Source organism: Carassius auratus, linkage group LG28B (assembly GCF_003368295.1).
Source record: "Carassius auratus strain Wakin linkage group LG28B, ASM336829v1, whole genome shotgun sequence".
In the NCBI taxonomy this organism is placed as follows: domain Eukaryota; kingdom Metazoa; phylum Chordata; class Actinopteri; order Cypriniformes; family Cyprinidae; genus Carassius; species Carassius auratus.
In genome coordinates this window covers 6,856,712-6,877,275 of record NC_039293.1, presented here as the reverse complement: position 1 = coordinate 6,877,275, position 20,564 = coordinate 6,856,712, and the positions used below count along the sequence as shown (strand labels likewise).

Genomic DNA, 20,564 nt, shown 5'->3' with positions numbered 1-20,564 from the left:
GCCAGAGCAAGAGATACATTAGATTTCTTTTGCATGTCTGACAGAGTAACATTTAGCAGAAGTATTTCAAAAGAGTTAAACCTGTATCCTGTTTTCTGGGTAACATTGAGAATATCACTATATATTTTTGACCAGTCTGACGGGGCTCGTGCTTATAACAGTAGTTTGGTGGAGTAGACTCATTTAGACCAAAATAATCATTTGGTTTTAGCCAGGTTTCAGTCAAGCAGAGTAAATCAAAACTGTTATCTGTGATCATTTCATTTACAATAACTGCTTTGGGTGTGAGTGATCTAATATTTATGAGCCTAAACTTTAAAAATTGTTTTCTGGTTTAATCACAATAAGATTTTTTTCTAGATTCTATATTACATTTATTTTTTGACCTAACTATTCGGGGAACAGACACAGTCTCAATAGATTGTACAGCGCAAGTGCTTTTATCATTTGAGTGTGTAGATCAAGTCATCATAGCAGATCAAGAGATCTTTAACAGACATCTTGCAGACGTACGTGTGCTATCTGGGTTACAGGGACAGAGTCGAAGTGAAGTGAATCCAGATCAAACTGACTGAAAGCACATGGTGAGTGTGAACGGCTGTAGAGAGGGTGACTGCAGGAACACTGCTGATCTGATGCCCTGATTCTGACAGAGAAACACCTTACAGTCATATTTGACACAAACTTCACCACAGCCTGGATTCCAGAGTTTGAGTTTCCTTCTTTGGCAGCCATGTTTGTTTCTGTGTGTTAGTCTTTTTGTAATTCAGAACGGTAAAGTATCCAAAAACATTTCAGTAAATTTCAGTAAATTTCCTTTAATTTGCTTTCTTTGACGTGTGAAGATGCGTTCTATTCCAATCATATTTTATTAGAGAAGAGACCTTTTTTTTCCCCAATAATAAAAACCTTGATAGAGGCCCATATCAGTTATGAGCATAGTCCTGATTTAAGTTCTGCTCTCAGTTGAGAAAGGAAGTCTTCATTTTGTAACTCTGCCATCATCATCATCATCATCATCATGTATATTATGTATAGATTATTTATTTTATATTTTTTTAGGGTCACACTTTTACCATCTGAGAAAGATGTCTAGACACTGCAGATGCAAAATAGCTTTCTGGCTGATTCTGGCAGATTGTAGATTTATGAGTTATTGACATGCGTTGTGTCTGTCAAATAAACCTGAAGTAAAATAACTAAAAATAGACTGCATAGCTAACAATCGAGGTTATGTCGTCGAGTGTTCTGATGTGTTTGGGGAGACAAGGACGTTTACTGGAGGCCATTCTTGAGGCAGAGATGTGCAGTTGTCAAAAAGGCAGATATTTTTCCTCAAAGTGAAAAAGTTGGTTTTAGTCAGGAGCCCAGTGTTGTGTGTCTTTCTCCGTGTCAGGACTGTGATCACTGAAACTGGATTAGGGTTAGAAATGTTCTGCTAGATCATGTGTTCTGGAACACAAGAGATGCCAGTCTACTCTGGCTTTTACTTTCATTTCCCCAAAGGACCCTTCTGAAATGTGGTTTACTCTGAAATAGCTTATTTCAGCAGGACTGAAACTAGGGCTGGGAAGGTTACTTTTAAAATATATTTCACTACAGGTCACAAAATAGAAACTTTAAAAAGTAATCAGTAACATATTTTCGTTAGATTACTAAGGTTTAGTAACTTAAATACTTTAGACTACTTTGAAATACTTAATAATAATAATAATAATAATTCCTTACATTTATATAGCGCTTTTCTAGGCACTCAAAGTGCTTTACATAGTCAGTTGGTATCTCCTCATCCACCACCAGTGTGAAGCATCCACCTGGATGATGCGACGGCAGCCATATTGCACCAGAACGCCCACCACACACACACACACACACACACACACACACACACACCAGCTTACTGATGGAGAGGAGACGGAGTGATGAAGCCAATCAGCAGATATGGGGACTGTTAGGGGGCCATGATGGTCAGAGGCCAATGGGTGAATTTAGCAGGGATGCCGAGGTCACACCTCTACTTAAGCTTTGTAACACAAAGGAACATGTTAACTTGATGTCTTGTTTTTAAGCTTTCCGACATCTACAAGCCATAATATTTGTGTATTCTTTGCATTTTATTTTTAAGAACATCAATTTTCCACAGAATTTCTATGAACAACAAAAAAAAATGTTATGTAATTTAAATCTCCCAATCAATTTAAATTCAATTTGAATGCAATGAATGGGATTCTGTTCTGTTTCATGCTGCATTCCAAGCTTCAAAAGGAATCCAGACACACCAGTCTGTGTCCAGATCAGAGGGTCACTGCAGTCACCCGGATCCAGTACGTATCCAGACCAGATGGTGGATCAGCACCTAGAAAGGACCTCTACATCATGAAAGACAGCGGAGACCAGGACAACTAGAGCCCCAGATACAGATCCCCTGTAAAGACCTTGTCTCAGAGGACCACCAGGACAAGACCACAGGAAACAGATGATTCTTCTGCACAATCTGACTTTGCTGCAGCCTGGAATTGAACTACTGGTTTCGTCTGGTCAGAGGAGAACTGACCCCAACTGAGCCTGGTTTCTCCCAAGGTTTTTTTCTCCATTCTGTCACCGATGGAGTTTCGGTTCCTTGCCGCTGTCGCCTCTGGCTTGCTTAGTTGGGGTCACTTCATCTACAGCGATATCATTGACTTGATTGCAAATAAATGCACAGACACTATTTAACTGAACAGAGATGACATCACTGAATTCAGTGATGAACTCTCATTTTGCATTATTGACATTGTTTTCTTAATTAATGTTTTTCAGTTGCTTGGACACAATATCTAATACAGCTCTAATACACCTTTAATATATCTCTAATACAGCTCTTAAACAGCTCTAATACACCTCTTAGATCTAATACAGCTCTAATTCACCTCTAATACATCTCTAATACAGCTCTAATACACCTTTAATAGATCTCTAATACACATTTAATACATTTCTAATACAGCTCTTAAACAGCTCTAATACACCTCTTAGATCTAATACAGCTTTAATTCACTTATAATACAGCTCTAATACACATTTAATACATCTCTAATACAGCTCTAATACACCTTTAATAGATCTCTAATACACATTTAATACATCTCTAATACAGCTCTTAAACAGCTCTAATACACCTCTTAGATCTAATACAGCTTTAATTCACTTATAATACAGCTCTAATACACATTTAATACATCTCTAATACAGCTCTAATACACCTTTAATACATCTCTAATACAGCTCTAATACACCTTTAATACATCTCTAATACACCGCTCTAATACACCTTTAATACATCTCTAATACAGCTCTAATACACCTTTAATACAGCTCTAATACACATTTAATACATCTCTAATACAGCTCTTAAACAGCTCTAATACACCTCTTAGATCTAATACAGCTTTAATTCACCTCTAATACATCTCTAATACAGCTCTAATACACCTTTAATACATCTCTAATACAGCTCTAATACACCTTTAATACAGCTCTAATACACATTTAATATATCTCTAATACAGCTCTTAAACAGCTCTAATACACCTCTTAGACCTAATACAGCTCTAATTCACCTCTAATACATCTCTAATACAGCTCTAATACACCTTTAATACATCTCTAATACACTTTTAATACAGCTCTTATACAGCTCTAATACACCTCTTAGATCTAATACAGCTCTAATACACTTTTAATACATCTCTAATACACTGCTCTAATACACCTTTAATACAGCTCTTATACAGCTCTAATACACCTTTAATACATCTCTAATACAGCTCTAATACACCTTTAATACATCTCTAATACACCGCTCTAATACACCTTTAATACTGCTCTTATACAGCTCTAATACACCTTTAATACATCTCTAATACAGCTCTAATACACCTTTAATACAGCTCTTATACAGCTCTAATACACCTTTAATACATCTCTAATACAGCTCTAATACACCTTTAATACATCTCTAATACACCGCTCTAATACACCTTTAATACAGCTCTTATACAGCTCTAATACACCTTTAATACAGCTCTTATACAGCTCTAATACACCTTTAATACATCTCTAATACAGCTCTAATACACCTTTAATACATCTCTAATACAGCTCTAATACACCTTTAATACATCTCTAATACAGCTCTAATACACCTTTAATACATCTCTAATACACCGCTCTAATACACCTTTAATACAGCTCTTATACAGCTCTAATACACCTTTAATACAGCTCTTATACAGCTCTAATACACCTTTAATACAGCTCTTATACAGCTCTAATACACCTTTAATACATCTCTAATACAGCTCTAATACACCTTTAATACATCTCTTATACAGCTCTAATACACCTTTAATACAGCTCTTATACAGCTCTAATACACCTTTAATACATCTCTAATACAGCTCTAATACACCTTTAATACATCTCTAATACACCGCTCTAATACACCTTTAATACAGCTCTTATACAGCTCTAATACACCTTTAATACATCTCTAATACAGCTCTAATACACCTTTAATACATCTCTAATACACCGCTCTAATACACCTTTAATACATCTCTAATACAGCTCTAATACACCTTTAATACATCTCTAATACACCTTTAATACATCTCTAATACAGCTCTAATACACCTTTAATACATCTCTAATACACCGCTCTAATACACCTTTAATACAGCTCTTATACAGCTCTAATTCACCTCTAATATGTCTCGCATACAGCTCTATAACCCACTGTTTTGGAGCACATTTTAAGTAAGTTCATTAGCTTCATTTTTAAACGGATAATGTCAGAAACCACACAGTATTACAGTACTGTAAAACACTCATAATTACAGACATGGAAAACAAAAGAATCTTCGGAGTCGGCGGATGAAGTATGATAAGATTCGAGCTGTTTTATAATTTGTATTAGTTGAGTTGTGGAGGATTGTCAGTGGATCCTTGAGGCTTATACTGAGAATGAATCCTGATGCTGTTATTTCAGGCCACAGTACATCAGCGCCACCAGCTGGACTATACAAATAATAACAACAGTTGTGTTACAGTTGGGTTTCTCCCTGATTTGTAATCGCAAAATGTTCAACTAGGGTTTTTTTTTTTTTTTTTTTTTTTTTGCATTTCTGCAGTATTCAGATGTCATGAGTTTAGCAGGAAGTATAGTGGAAAACTCTACAAACAGACGCCAAGACTGGTTAGATTAGATTCAACTTTATTGTCATTATGCAGAGTACAAGTACAGAGCTAATGAAAGTGAAAAGTGAAAATGAATGCAGTTAGCGTTTAACCAGAAGTGCAAGAATATAGTGTTATGTATACATTTAGTGCAGAGTAAGTGAAGCTATACAGAATGTACAGTGGAGCTGCTATATACAGTATTGAGCAGAGTATGTACAGAATATAAATAGGAATGCAATGAAAGATTATATATATCTGTGCATTATGAATAGCAGCAACATAAGCAAGGGGTAATAAATGCAGTTGGTTGAGTGTACAATAGTATTGTTAAACAATGTATTCTGTGCAAAATAACAGTAGTGCAATGATATTTTTATAGAAATAGTTTACTGTGCTATGTACAGTAACAACTTTAGACAGTTTATAGTGTAATCGCTTGAACCATGTGCAGTCTGTGTAAAATATGAGTAGTGCAATACATGTATGTAAAGTACTGTGACCGGTGCAGTAAGAGAGCAGGTGCAGGTTAGATTGGTGGTGTGGCGTTCAGTGTCAGTCTCGGGGAAGAAGCTCTTCCTGAGTCTACTAGAGAGTGTAGACACCTGTAACACCTGCCGGACGGAAGGAGGGTGAAAAGTCCATGGTTAGGGTGAGAGGTTTCCTTGATGATGTTTCTTGCCCTGCCCAGACAGCGCTTGTGATAGATGTTCTCAGTGGAAGTTAACTGTGTGCCGCAGATCTGATGACCGGTGTTCTCCACCCGCTGGAGTGCTCTGTGGTCAGATACGGAGCGATTGCTGGACCACACTGAGATGCAGTTTGTGAGTATGCTCTCAATGGTACAGCGGTAGAATTCAGCAAGGATCCTGGGACTCAGGTGAACTTTCTTAAGGCTCCCTAAGAAGTAAAGGCACTGCTGTGCCTTTTTGACCAGGGTGGAGGTGTTTAGGGACCAGGTGAGGTCATCTGAGATGTGGATGCCAAGGAACTTGAAACTCAACACGCGCTCCACTACAGCTCATGTCTTCAGTGTTATCAGCAAACAAACATTTGTGTGTGTGTGTGTGTGTGTGTGTGTGTGTGTGTGGTCACTCCTCTCATGTGATGTTGGTGGTCGAGGTTCGAGGGATGCTGTAGTAATTCTCTGCACTGATCTCCTGAAACATAAAACACACAACAGGTTAATCACATGACAATGATATCATCAGCTGCTCAGGATCTGATTGGACGATGAGAGCTCACCCTCATGAAGACTTCAGACATTTCCAGGTCTGGACACTTACAGCCGCTAGATAAGCTTTAAATTTATTGTTAGAATTGATTAGAGCTTACAATAGCTGTGTCCCAAAGTTGAGTGTACGCACTTCGAAGGCCACGGACTTCGAAGACCAGTCTCCAAAGTGCACGAAGGGTCCTCTGAAGTGCGTGGATGCTCCGCCTTCGCATGATTTCCTAATTCCTCCACCTGGTGTTTCCGATTAGCGCTCTGTCGCATAGCAATGGTGCGAGCGGAGCACTGACGAGAGGACAATCCTGTCAGGAGAGGTGGAGCCAGAGCGGTTTTTGTTTTTATGTTTTACGTCAAAGTGGAGAAGCCTCCGGCATAACCAAGACCGAGGCCAAGTTACACTGGTTCTGCTGCGTCCTTTGTCGGATTACAACTTTAAATGCAGGTACTTACTTGAATAATGTAACATTAATGATATGAAAAACTACAAAATACACAAACACACACATATTAGTTAAAATGCTTACTGATATCTTACAAAGGTGCGATTTTATGTAATTTATTGTCTTGACCATGGTGACCATATGTAGACATGTTTGCAACAACAGCACAATGAATTTCAGCAAAAAATTGTCTATTAACTTTGTATTAAGTCTTTCCCCAGCAGCCTCAGTTTCTCCAGAATAGTACTAAAATGACAAAATGGAAACACTTGTAAAAAAAAAACATAAAAAAACAAAACAAAGAGATCTTAACATTAGAAAATATGACACAGCAGGACATGCATACTAAATTCTGAAGTGCTAAAGTTTGGTTAAAACATTTATAGACACCTCTTGCATGACAGCACTTCAAAAACACAACAAAGGGAAAGACAATTGCCTTATACTATATATAATCTTGACTTGACTGTCTTATTGTTTCTGGGCTTTATGTAAAAAAAGAAAAAAAAAACACCGCTTTTAACACTTTGGCTAGATATTTGGGTAAATGAAAACACAATACTTACATTTCAATGTGAAGTCCCCCACAGAACTCTCACCTGCCTTGTTATTTGAATATAAACACCGTCGTCGTATGCACGCAAGTGATTCTGGGATATGTTAGGGTGCGAAGTGTCCATCAGATGTACACTTCGTTTTCATGGGAACTGAAGGGCGCATTTGAGGTCGCTTTCGAAATTCGTCAGCCTTTGTCGCGCTGCGGTGACGCATTCGCACTTCAAATGCGCACTTCGGAGACCACGCACTTAACTTTGGGACAGCTAAAGTCTCACTGCTGATTCGTTTACTTGTTTCAGGTTTAAACATGTTAAAAACAACTGAACAGCTGAAAAATATTATCACCCTTGGTAAATATGATCAAAGAAGGCTGTGAGATTAAATCCTTTTGAACTTTTATTTAAAAAAATCACAAAAATGTATTCTTTCACTGGATAATAAGAATTTAAAATGGGGGGAAATATCATTATGAAATAAGTGTTTTTAATACACAATACACAACTGGCCACAATTAAAAGCCGCCTTTTATTCAATACTTTTTGAAACTCAATTTGCCAGTTTAACAGCTCTAAATGTTCTCCTATAATGCCTGATGAGAAGAGATCAGAGACCATTCCTTCATCCAGAATCACTCCAGACCCTTCAGATTCCCAGCTCCATGTTGGTGCTTAATTTAGCCACTGTATTGAATAAATACCTGGGGTTATGTTTGTTTTCCTCTTAAAGAGAAGAAAAGTAATCAGATCTAGCAGCTTTTAATGCTTTTCTGTAGGATATGCTACTTTCCCGCCAAGCAATACGAAATACCTCTAGTTTTGTTTTCCTCCAGCTGCGCTCCATTTTTCGGGCTGCTCTCTTTAGGGTGCGAGTTATGCTCATTATACCACGGTGTCATACTGTTTCCTTGATCTTCCTTAAGTTTAAAGGAGCAACTATCTAAAATGCTAGAAAAGAGAGAAAGTTTCTGTTACATCATCAAGTTATTCTGAGTTTTTGGGTGTGCTAAGGAATTGAGATAAATCAGGAACATTACTTACAAAACAGTCTTTTGTGGTAGCAAATAGCAAACATATCAAACATAAAAAGACAGATAGCTTTAAAGATTATGGCTTTTCAAAAACACATTAAAAATAAAACAAATATGAGAACATATGATAGATAAAACTGTATTTAACAAATACGTTTAATATTTTCTAACTGTGAGTTAAGATTAGGGTTAGGGTTAGATGCTTTCATCCAAGGTCTTCATGGCTAAAGTAGCAGTGCACAACCAATTAATCAGTAACTCATAGTGCCCTCTACTGGTGAAAATAATCACAACCTAATGATTGCTAGCTGGGTATATTTGTTGGACTTTGTATACTTTTTCAGGGACAGGACACCCTAAACTGGGACTGTCAACAGAAAACACGGACGTCTGGTCACCCAAGTGTATTAAGATTCTTTAAAAATCATTCTGAAGAAATTCTTGCTGTTATTATTAAAATAATGCTGCTTATTGAAGTGTGGAAATTGTGATGCAGAGTCTGTTTTCAGAATTCACTGAAGAACAAAAAGTTTGAAGAGCACCATTTATTTAAAATATATAAATATTTTGTAACTTTTTAGTAATTTTTAAACAGTTCAATGCTTCTTGGATTAATAGGTAGGTGTAATGTGTAAAAACCATTTGATACATTTTATTTAAATTAGTTCTCTTTGTATTTCAGAACTTTAATTTGTAAAACCATTCCTTTTCTCCCTAATCTTTTCTGTAATTTGTAATACTGATCTTTAACCTCAAGTATGTGTGTGTCTGTGAATGTGTGTGTAGTTTTGGTGCTCAGGCAGAACTATAAATGTTGACAATCCAGGTGCTAAAGCGCTGATGGAGACGAATGTGTTGCTCTTCCTCTCCAGGGCAAAAGCTCAGTTTGGATGCTGTCATCAATTATTTTACTGCTAGAGATCATTTTCAATCTTCCACATATTTCACATAAATTCTTCATTGGGTTTGTCATCTGACAGCAGCTACAGCAGTTCATAAATGTTTATAAATTATTTGCTGCCTTTGTGTCTGACATGTGAGTGTGTGTGTGTGCAGGCCCGTCGCGACAAGGCAGGCAAACCAAGCAATTGCTTGGGGCCCCGAGCTGGCCTGGGGCCCCTAGACAACGACTGGTTAAGAATAAAATGCAACGACACTGTGTGAGCGCCCCTTTGATCGTCAATGCAGTAACATGCATCGGGATCCCCCTCAAGGGGGCCCCTTTCAGTAGTCGCTGACAGCAGCCAGCCAACCATGTGATCTCACGTGATGGACTAATATCTGTAAATATTAAGCCGGAACAGTCTATTTAAATATGAATCCTGCATGTTCTGCGTGTCTCTGTTAATGATGGAGCAGAAGCACGTCTTCCTTTATTAACACACACTGAAGAGCACGTGACGCTTGCGGTAATTTCAGCGTCTGCTGTCTCACTAAATAAGACGTTAACACATGAACAACATCTCCAGAACTGCTCTGACAGTCACTTCATGAGCATCTGACCGTTTGATTTGAGTAAATCTAGCGTCACATCACATACACAGAACTGTAAAGGTACGTCAACCCGTCAAAATAAAAGTCCTGTTTTAGACAAGTATTTGCCAGAGATGTATTTTTTTTTTTTTAAGGTTTAATCACACAAAATTTCTTCCATGTTTTATTTTTAATAGTAAATCCCCTTTGTTTACCAAAAAGCTAAGTTAGTTTTCAATAATTAAAATATAAATTAAAGTTTTGTGTGTAATGTTTAATGTGCATCTCAGAAAATGCTTTATTTAAAACCCCAACTGAATGGCACTTAAATGCACTTAATTCATCTGTCAACTTTATTGTCATTGTTCACAGTACAAGTACAGACAGAGAAACAATGGGTAATAATTAAATGTTTATTTTTGATGTATGCATTGCATTCTATGCATCTAAAAATAAAATAATTTTTTTCTAAAAAAGGATACTTAGTTGTTAATTTTAAGAGACCCAGGAGTCTTATTTTCTCTTGCATAATTAATATTAATAAGCAAAAACACAATTTTATCTGATTAATCGATGGAATTTTTGGTAGAATACTCGATTAATAACAATTTGATAGCTACAGCCCTAGATGAAAGTGGCACAGAAAATAGCATGCTATACTATTCCACCGTGATAATCTGTTTACCAAATGGGGGTTAGGAAAACCACACAATAAATTCAGTGCATCAAACATTAGCTTGGGATGTTTTTAAGCATTGGTAGTGAAAGCAGCTGCCTGCATCCCTTCCCTTCTAATATCAAAATATAGAAATGTTAACATATCTTAAATTTTTCTGTAAACTTTATAATAAGTAAAAATACTGTTTGCTAACAGTTAAATAACAAAGATTAAAGATTTATTAACTATCAATTTACCATCTATTAATGATTGTTATTACAAAGTGTGTACCATCTAACTTAGCAACTATGGTTTTGGGAAACGCACCCCTGAGCTGTTAATAGTGACCTCTTTCAATATGCTAACAGTGAAATGGTAAAACGTACTTCACTTATTTTCCCAGCTACACCATCAACTTCATCCTCAACATCAACAGATGCATCACTTCTCAGTGCTGATGTTTCCTCTATATAGCACAAGGTACCACAAGCTCTATAATTATAGCTGATATCCTGCATAGCCCAGAGAACTATTTTTTCAAGCAGTATTTTCACTGTAAACCTTTTTTATTTATATAAAGTGTGGGTGAACTTAAACTGTATGGCTATGCTGTGGTTCCTCTAGGCTTTGCGTGCGTGCGGGGGTCGGGGGGCCTCTATGTCCATTTTGCTTGGGGCCCCCAAATTCCTTCAAACGGCCCTGTGTGTGTGTGTGAGTGTTGCAGTGACAACGAATCTGAATAAAACAAGCAGTTAATGAATCAAGAATCTTTACATAACACAAGGAAAACTGTTGTCTAATTGAACAAAACATGCATTTTTCTTGAGCAGCAGTGTAAAATTGTTTTATACCTCAATCAGAACACACACACACAGGCAGACATTGTCACCTGATTTCATTCAAGACTGATAAGTATTTAGAGATGAAAGTGTCATACCTGCAGCCTGTCCTTTCATCCATTACTGACCCACACACACCTGTCTGTGGTGTGTGTGGTGTAGGATGGGAGGAGCAAGGACTTGCAGATGATGAAGTGATCTGATTTGTTTCTGCTCTTCCAGAATTAACAATGTATGTGTGGATAGCCTCTCTCTCTCTCTTACACAAACACACACACAAACACACAGATGTCAATCATTCTTGACATGATTCAGAATGTTAATGCATTTTTCACAATGGAATTTCGTGATTTTCAACACCGTGTTATGACATTTGTTTTTATTCTCTTGCAATAACGTCAACAGAGTTAGTGAAAATAGAAACTTTAATTGGTTTTCTACTACATTTATAAAATATGACACATTTAATAATATAAATGTGCTTAAGGGACAGGCTCTACAAGACAGAGCAAGTGATGTCATCAGTCATTGCTGCTACAGGAAACAGGTCGCAGCTAGGGGCTTAACCCTGATGACTACCTTTTTAGGATGTTGATTGACAGCTAGGGAGTGGGAGGGGATAAGTTCTCGTCTTTAATGCAGCATAAACAAAATATAAAATATGATATAATAATAATAATAACAATAACAATCATCTCAATAATGATGGATGAAGTATTCATTCGTTGAATCAGTCCGTTACCATCATACATCATAACCTCACGACAACATTGAGCAAAATTGGTAGGGCCAAGGGATGAGGGGGTGGGGCTGAAGGAGGTGGGGCTTAGATAATGCCATATTTGGCTAGATCGCTGAGCTCCATGTCTCCAAACGCTTCCCATGGGCACACCACAGTGATATCTGTCACGAGACAAAACACAGGCTTTAAACACTGAATACAGAGTGTGTGTGGGTGCCGGAGGGGGTGGGGTGGGGGGGTGGGGTTCACCGTGACTCACCTGTGCCGAGACCCTCCATACCAGGAATATCATCACCAAACCTGCAGACGAGAGGGAAACTCAGTGACTACAGCATTTGTGTCTGTGTGAGTGTGTGTGTGCTCATACCCTTTCTGCCCAGGCTTGGGGGCTTTGCTCTTGAAGGTGCGTGTCTGTCTTTGCTTGAATTTGGGTGGCCCTTTTTTGGGTGTGGTGGGTCCGGCAGTGCTGGCAGGTGTGGCCAGAGCACTTCCTGCAGGAGGAGCCACGTTCATGTCTGTGTTTCCCTAAAGAACAGAAAATAGGAGCAACACTTACGATCTGAGCATGTCACAAGAATCTAGGATTATGGGATTGCACCACTTGAACTGGAACAGGAACAGGAACATATCTCCCCTGTCTTAAAAAAAGATATTTCTTTAAAACTTTATAAATCTTTATCTGTTACTGATGGTGTTCCTCAAGGCTCTGTTATGGGCCCTGTTTTATTTATCATTTACTTGTTACCTTTTAGTTATATTGTTAGGAAATTTGACATTAGTTTTCATTACTATGTAAAGAAAACCTAGCTTTATTTGTCCTCTAAGTTATATTTTGCTCTTCTTTCTTCCTTTCTTCCTTTTTGCTTGCTTAAAAGAGATTAAATCTTGGTTTTTCGTCTAACTTTCTTAAACTGATTATTGACAAAGGCAAGGCACGTTTATCTATGTAGCACATTTCGTAAACAATGGTAAATCAAAGTGCTTCACATAAAAAAGTAAAATAAGTGAATAAATAAAAATTAAACAAACAGAGGTTCTTCTTGTTGACACTAAATCCAATAGTTTATTTACTTTCTATTGATAATCTACTCATCTACTCATCATACTCGTGTCTGGGTGACATCCTCTAAAACTTCCATCAATGGAACATCAGCCGTCTTCATCCATTTCTGACATCCAATTCCACAGCTATTCTTCTACATGCTCTAGTTACCTTGTGCATTGATTATTGTAACCTTCTTCTGTTTGGGTTACCTCACAAACTCCTTCATAAACTTCAGTCCAGACTCAGCTGCCTGTATAATAACTAGAACCTCCTTCATCAAGCATATCTCTCCTGTTCTCGTTCATCGACATTGTCTTCCTGTTAAATATTGAGTAGAGTACAAGATTCTGCTTCTCACTTTTAAAGCTCTTCATAATCTTGCACCCTCATATCACTCTGATTTGCTTCATATTTAAACCTCGAAGCTTACTCTCAGATCTTCTTCATCTGTTTCCCTTGTTGTACCCTCTTTTCATTTAGCCTCTGTGGGGTCCATGGCGTTTATGTGTGCTGCTCCTTGTCTTTGAAATTCTCTTCCACATTCTGTACGAGAAATTACTACTTTTAAATCATGTATTAAAACTTGTGTGTTTAGATTAGCTTTCTCTGATCAATTTTAAATGATCTAATATTATTCCATTATCTTGATTTTTATGATTATCACTGTATGGTGTCCTTGAGTGTTTTGAAAGATGATTTTAAATAAAATGTATTATCATTATTACAATTTTTATTATCAGATTATCGCTCATCATCTTGCCTTGATCACTGGCGCGTCAGATTTTCATCTCACAGTAAACCACGTCAAACACTGTTTTCATGTTGCCTTATTAAGAGCGTTAATCTCATTAACATAACAGACTTGTGAGATTTCCTTTATCTGTCTGATTATACAGTAGCATCTGTCTGTCTGTGGATCAGACACTGAAGTTTCTAACTTCATGTAATGCAGAGAATCACTCCATCATCTGATCATCAATGTTTCACAGATAAAGTATGTCAGTTTTCCTGCTTTAACACCAGAGCAGGGAAAACTAACCTACATGAAGCAAACACTCAGACTAGACGTAACAGAGCTAACATATGATTGGTCATTTGTGAACTACAGATCTGACCGAGAGCAAAAACAGTATTGTAGTTCTCTAAAGAGTGTTTACCTTTGTTTGTGGTCTGTGAGTGGAGTGTCTCTCTCTCTCTCTGTCTGTCTGTGGAATGAGGCTTTCCGTCTTTCCTGCTCTCTTATAGACTCACTGAAGTTTAGAGAGCAGCTTACAGCCCCCGTTAAAGAAACACTAATGGACTTAATGCTCTTTAGACTTTATTAGGTGTGTGTGTTTGTGTGTGCGTGTGTGTGCAGTCATGACACTTTAATCTCAAGGTTACAGTCTTGAATCCTGAACATGTGAGAAGATGCAGCTTTTCACAAAAACCCAAGAAAAAAGACTTCTGTTTCAACAAACCCTTCATGGATCACTTGAGTGTCTGTCATTATTGGAGCAGATCGAATAAGCTTTTTGACTTTTGACTCCACTGTGTTTAGCACATCTCAACACTATAAAGTCACTATTTTTACGTCTGTTCACATTTCTTTGATGAACAGGAAGAACAGCAGAACAACCTTTATCTTAATTAGAAATCTTTTGTAGCACTATGTCTTTATTGTCACTTTTGATCAATTTAAATAAAAGCATTACTTTTTATAATTTTCTTTGCAAAAAATAAATAAATAAATATATAAACTAAACAAATAAATAAATTAAACTGACTCCAAGCTTTTAGTTTCCGAGCCTACCTGATCACATTTTGCAAAAACAGGTGAACATAGCACATGGAGAAGAGGTGACTAGCCATGGCGGCGCTGGCAGCACCCAGGCAGAGGAAAATGGAAATGGAATGGAAATGGAAATTATTTTATTTGAAACAGGGACAATGCACAAATAAACATTAAACTTGTTAAACAAGAAAATATGTCTTGGGCCAGGTTATAGCAACAATTGCTAATTTCCACCTGTAGTCCCTGGGCAGGTATGACAAATTAAAAAAAAAAAAAAAATAACAATTATAAAATTTCACAGAATTATGGATAAAATGAAGTCATTGAGATTACAGACAAACAAGTTTGTAAATAACAGAACCAGGGAGGCCATCAACCCATTTACTCTCTATCTCCTCTCTCTCCAACAAACACACTTAAACAGTTCAGTAGCATCTTAAGCACACACCCACACACCAACCCCATAAACACACACACACACACACACACACACACAGGTATACTATCTCAAAGATGAGTGCAAACTTGCTTACTTAGCAACCAACTCTTTGTCAGGCATGAGAAAGTGTGAGAATCTGTGCACAAAATATGTTCCGTGGGAAGAGTATTCCACTGCCTCATTGCCACACATGAGAAGGAGGAGCTCCCAAATTGTGTTTTACATTGTGGGATGCTACACTCCCCCCTTGTGACACTTCTAGTTGTTCGCACTGTTTTTTCGGAGCAGAGTGTCACAAACTTTTTCAGAGGGGGAGCAGTAGCACTATATATGATTTTATGTAGCAAAGTCAAGTTTGAGTGTTTTATTAGATTATCAAAGCTAAGTATATCATATTTGATGAGTATTTGACAGTGATGATAAGAACGTGTTTTTTTATCATGGATCTTGAGACAGTTTTTATACAAAGATTCTAAAGGTTGTATGACTGTTTTACATGCCTGAGACCAGGATGTAATGCAGTACAAAAAGTGGGGGATGATCATTGCATTTAAATCATTGCATTTAAATAAGAACACAAGTGTACCATATTTTCGGACTATAAGTCGCACCTGAGTATAAGTCGTATCAGTCCAAAAATACGTCATGATGAGGTAAAAAACATATATAAGTCGCACTGGACTACAAGTCGCATTTATTTAGAACCAAGCACCAAGAGAAAATATTACCGTCTCCAGCCACCAGAGGGCGCTCTATGTCTTCAGTGTAGACTACAGGAGAACTGAGCAGCATAGAGCGCCCTCTCGCGACTATATACGGTAATGTTTTCTATTGGTTCATTTCTCTTGGTTCATTTCTCTCGGTTCATGTCAAATTAATTTAGATAAATTAGTCGCCCCTGACTATAAGTCGCAGGACCAGCCAAACTTGGAAAAACAGTGCTACTTATTGTGACGGCTGGTGAAAGGACAGTCTGGAAACAAACTACACAGAAGCCAGATGGGGGTAAACACAACAACAATCTTCCTGTTGGCCTTCTGTAGCTAATCATAGCTCCATGTAGCTGTTTTTATTTTATATTTTTTCTCTATAATCTTTCTTACTATCACTGCCTGTTTGTTTGTTTTTTTAATTGTAAAATATAACTTAATTCACACCATATTTCTGATATTACCGATCAATCTTATCAGATTAACTTTGATCGTTCACTCTTCCGTGACTGCAGCACACCTGCAAAGCGTTAGCTTGTCATTAGCGTTTTCTTTTCTCCTCTCCTCTCCTCTCTCACGCTGCAGTTTTCCACAAGTTCATCAAACAACCGCAGTAAGAATATTTCATCAAGCACGGTGAGTAATGGCTTCTCCTACAATTGTTATTTGCACCTCTTGCCACATGTACAGTTTATCTATCTCTGTCGCTGATGAGGGATTCACATGTGATAAATGCAGGGAAACAGTTAGGCTGACAGAGAAGATTTCAGAATTAGAGACACGCATCCAAACTTTAATTGAGGACAGTAAGAATGTTAGGGCTCTAGATATGGCTTTGGATGCGTCTAGCTCAGGGATTCCTGTACATTGTCCGGTTCCAGCAGAGCCCCTGCAGCAGGGCAACTGGGTGACGGTGAGGCAGCGTAGTCGTGGGTCAAAACACCGCTCTTCTGTTCCAATCAAAACATTAAACAGGTTCTCCCCACTCAGTGATGCACCCACTGAGAAACCTGATGAAAGTGCTCTAGTTATTGGTGATTCTATTGTACGGAACGTGAATATAGAGACACCAGCCACCATAGTCAAATGTTTACCGGGAGCCAGAGCGCCTGACATCTTGGCAAATTTAAAAGTGCTGGCTAATGCTAAACGTAAATACAGTAAGATTGTTATTCATGCCGGCGCTAATGATGTTCGACTTCGCCAGTCGGAGATCACTAAAAATAACTTTAAAGAGGTGTGTGAACTTGCAAGCACGATGTCAGACACTGTAATATGCTCTGGTCCCCTCCCTGCTTACCGTGGTGATGAGATGCATAGCAGATTGTCATCACTCAATGGCTGGATGTCTAAGTGGTGCCCACAGAATAACATAGGTTATATAGACAATTGGACGAGCTTTTGGGGCAGACCTGACCTGTTTAAAAGAGATGGTCTTCATCCCTCCTGGGGTGGCGCCACTCTTCTGTCTAGAAATATGGCAAATAGTCTTAGTGTTTATACTTGACTAACTGGGGCCCAGGTCAGGAAGCAGACAGACTGGCTAAACCGACCGTCTGCTAGCTGCCTCCCGTCACAGAGGTCAGTTAATTCTCAGCACATAGAGACTCTTTCACCTAGATATCACACTATAGAGACTGTGTCTGTTCCACGAACTAGAAAATACAAAAAACGTCCAAACCAAGTTAAGGTTAACAATTTAATTGAGGTTCAACAAATAAAAAACAAATGCAATATGGATAAACAAATGATAAAGATTGGCTTATTGAATATCAGATCCATTTCTACGAAAACACTTTTTGTAAATAATATGATAACTGATCATAATATAGATGTGCTCTGCTTGACAGAAACCTGGCTAAAACCTGATGATTACATTATTTTAAATGAGTCCACCCCCCAAGATTATTGTTATAAACACGAGCCGCGTCTAAAAGGCAAAGGGGGAGGTGTTGCTTCAATTTATAATAACGTTTTCAGGATTTCTCAGAGGGCAGGCTTCAAGTATAACTCGTTTGAAGTAATGGTGCTTCATATAACATTATCCAGAGAAACCAATGTTAATGATAAATCCCCTGTTATGTTTGTACTGGCTACTGTATACAGGCCACCAGGGCACCATACAGACTTTATTAAAGAGTTTGGTGATTTTACATCTGAGTTAGTTCTGGCTGCAGATAAAGTCTTAATAGTTGGTGATTTTAATATCCATGTCAATAATGAAAAAGATGTATTGGGATCAGCATTTATAGACATTCTGAACTCTATTGGTGTTAGACAACACGTTTCAGGACCTACTCATTGTCGAAATCATACTCTAGATTTAATACTGTCACATGGAATTGATGTTGATAGTGTTGAAATTATTCAGCCAAGTGATGATATCTCAGATCATTATTTAGTTCTGTGTAAACTTCATATAGCCAAAATTGTAAATTCTACTTCTTGTTACAAGTATCGAAGAACCATCACTTCTACCACAAAAGACAGCTTTTTAAGTTATCTTCCTGATGTATCCGAATTCCTTAGCATATCCAAAACCTCAGAACAACTTGATGATGTAACAGAAACTATGGACTCTCTCTTTTCTAGCACTTTAAATACAGTTGCTCCTTTAAGGTTAAGAAAGGTTAAGGAAAACAGTTTGACACCATGGTATAATGAGCATACTCGCACCCTAAAGAGAGCAGCCCGAAAAATGGAGCGCAGCTGGAGGAAAACAAAACTAGAGGTATTTCGTATTGCTTGGCGGGAAAGTAGCATATCCTACCGAAAAGCATTAAAAACTGCTAGATCTGATTACTTTTCTTCTCTTTTAGAAGAAAACAAACATAACCCCAGGTATTTATTCAATACAGTGGCTAAATTAACGAAAAATAAAGCCTCAACAAGTGTTGACATTTCCGAACACCACAGCAGTAATGACTTTATGAACTACTTTACTTCTAAAATCGATACTATTAGAGATAAAATTGCAACCATTCAGCCGTCAGCTACAGTTTTGCATCAGACAGTGCACTATAGACCCCCTGAGGAACAGTTCCACTCATTCTCTACTATAGGAGAGGAAGAATTGTATAAACTTGTTAAATCATCTAAACTTACAACATGTATGTTAGACCCTATACCATCTAAGCTCTTAAAAGAGGTACTTCCAGAAGTCATAGGTCCTCTTCTGACTATTATTAATTCCTCATTGTTATTAGGACATGTCCCCAAAACCTTCAAACTGGCTGTTATTAAGCCTCTCATAAAAAAGCCACAACTTGACCCCAGAGAACTAGTTAATTATAGACCAATCTCGAATCTCCCTTTTCTGTCCAAGATACTAGAAAAGGTGGTATCCTCACAATTATATTCCTTCTTAGAGAAAAATGGTATATGTGAGGATTTCCAGTCAGGATTTAGACCGTATCATAGTACTGAAACTGCTCTCCTTAGAGTTACAAATGATCTTCTGTTATCATCTGATCGTGGGTGTATCTCTCTATTAGTTTTATTGGATCTTAGTGCTGCGTTTGACACAATTGACCACAACATTCTTTTGCATAGACTTGAACACTTTGTTGGCATCAGTGGAAGTGCATTAGCATGGTTTAAATCGTACTTATATGACCGCCATCAGTTCGTAGCAGTGAATGAAGATGTATCATATCGATCACAAGTGCAGTATGGAGTACCTCAAGGCTCAGTTCTAGGGCCGCTACTCTTCACGCTTTATATGTTACCCTTGGGAGATATCATCAGGAAACATGGTGTTAGCTTTCACTGTTATGCTGATGATACGCAGCTCTATATTTCCTCGCAGCCCGGTGAAACACACCAATTTGAAAAACTAATGGAATGCATAGTCGATATAAAAAATTGGATGACGAGTAATTTCTTACTGCTAAATTCAGAAAAAACAGAGGTGTTAATCATAGGGCCTAAAAACTCTACTTGTAATAACCTAGAACACTGTCTAAGACTTGATGGTTGCTCTGTCAATTCTTCGTCATCAGTTAGGAACCTAGGTGTGCTACTTGATCGCAATCTTTCCTTAGAAAGCCACGTTTCTAGCATTTGTAAAACTGCATTTTTCCATCTCAAAAATATATCTAAATTACGGCCTATGCTCTCAATGTCAAATGCAGAAATGTTAATCCATGCATTTATGACTTCAAGGTTAGACTACTGTAATGCTTTATTGGGTGGTTGTTCTGCACGCTTGGTAAACAAACTACAGCTAGTCCAAAATGCAGCAGCAAGAGTTCTTACTAGAACCAGGAAGTATGACCATATTAGCCCGGTCCTGTCCACACTGCACTGGCTCCCTATCAAACATCGTATAGATTTTAAAATATTGCTTATTACTTATAAAGCCCTGAATGGTTTAGCACCTCAGTATTTGAATGAGCTCCTTTTACAT

The 20,564-nt window shown here is 37.8% G+C and overlaps 1 protein-coding gene across 1 annotated transcript; it reads right to left on the bottom strand.

The window, feature by feature from the left end:
* Positions 1-11,853: 11,853 nt before the first annotated feature.
* LOC113067477 (retinal cone rhodopsin-sensitive cGMP 3',5'-cyclic phosphodiesterase subunit gamma-like) lies at positions 11,854-14,486 on the bottom strand. Its single transcript, XM_026239897.1, has 4 exons — positions 14,391-14,486; positions 12,556-12,713; positions 12,448-12,488; positions 11,854-12,349 (listed from the first exon to the last, which is right to left on the bottom strand). The coding sequence occupies exons 2-4, from the start codon at positions 12,699-12,701 to the stop codon at positions 12,273-12,275; spliced, it is 264 nt and encodes an 87-aa protein (XP_026095682.1). The 5' UTR covers positions 12,702-12,713; positions 14,391-14,486; the 3' UTR covers positions 11,854-12,272.
* Positions 14,487-20,564: the final 6,078 nt, after the last annotated feature.

Excerpts from the sequence above, each read along its gene's own strand:
- LOC113067477 (XM_026239897.1), bottom strand. The coding sequence starts at position 12,701 with ATGAACGTGGCTCCTCCTGCAGGAAGTGCTCTGGCCACACCTGCCAGC. Across the intron at positions 12,489-12,555 it reads CCCAAGCCTGGGCAGAAAGG|GTTTGGTGATGATATTCCTG; the intron begins GTATGAGCACAC and ends TCTCGTCTGCAG. Across the intron at positions 12,350-12,447 it reads TATGGAGGGTCTCGGCACAG|ATATCACTGTGGTGTGCCCA; the intron begins GTGAGTCACGGT and ends GTCTCGTGACAG.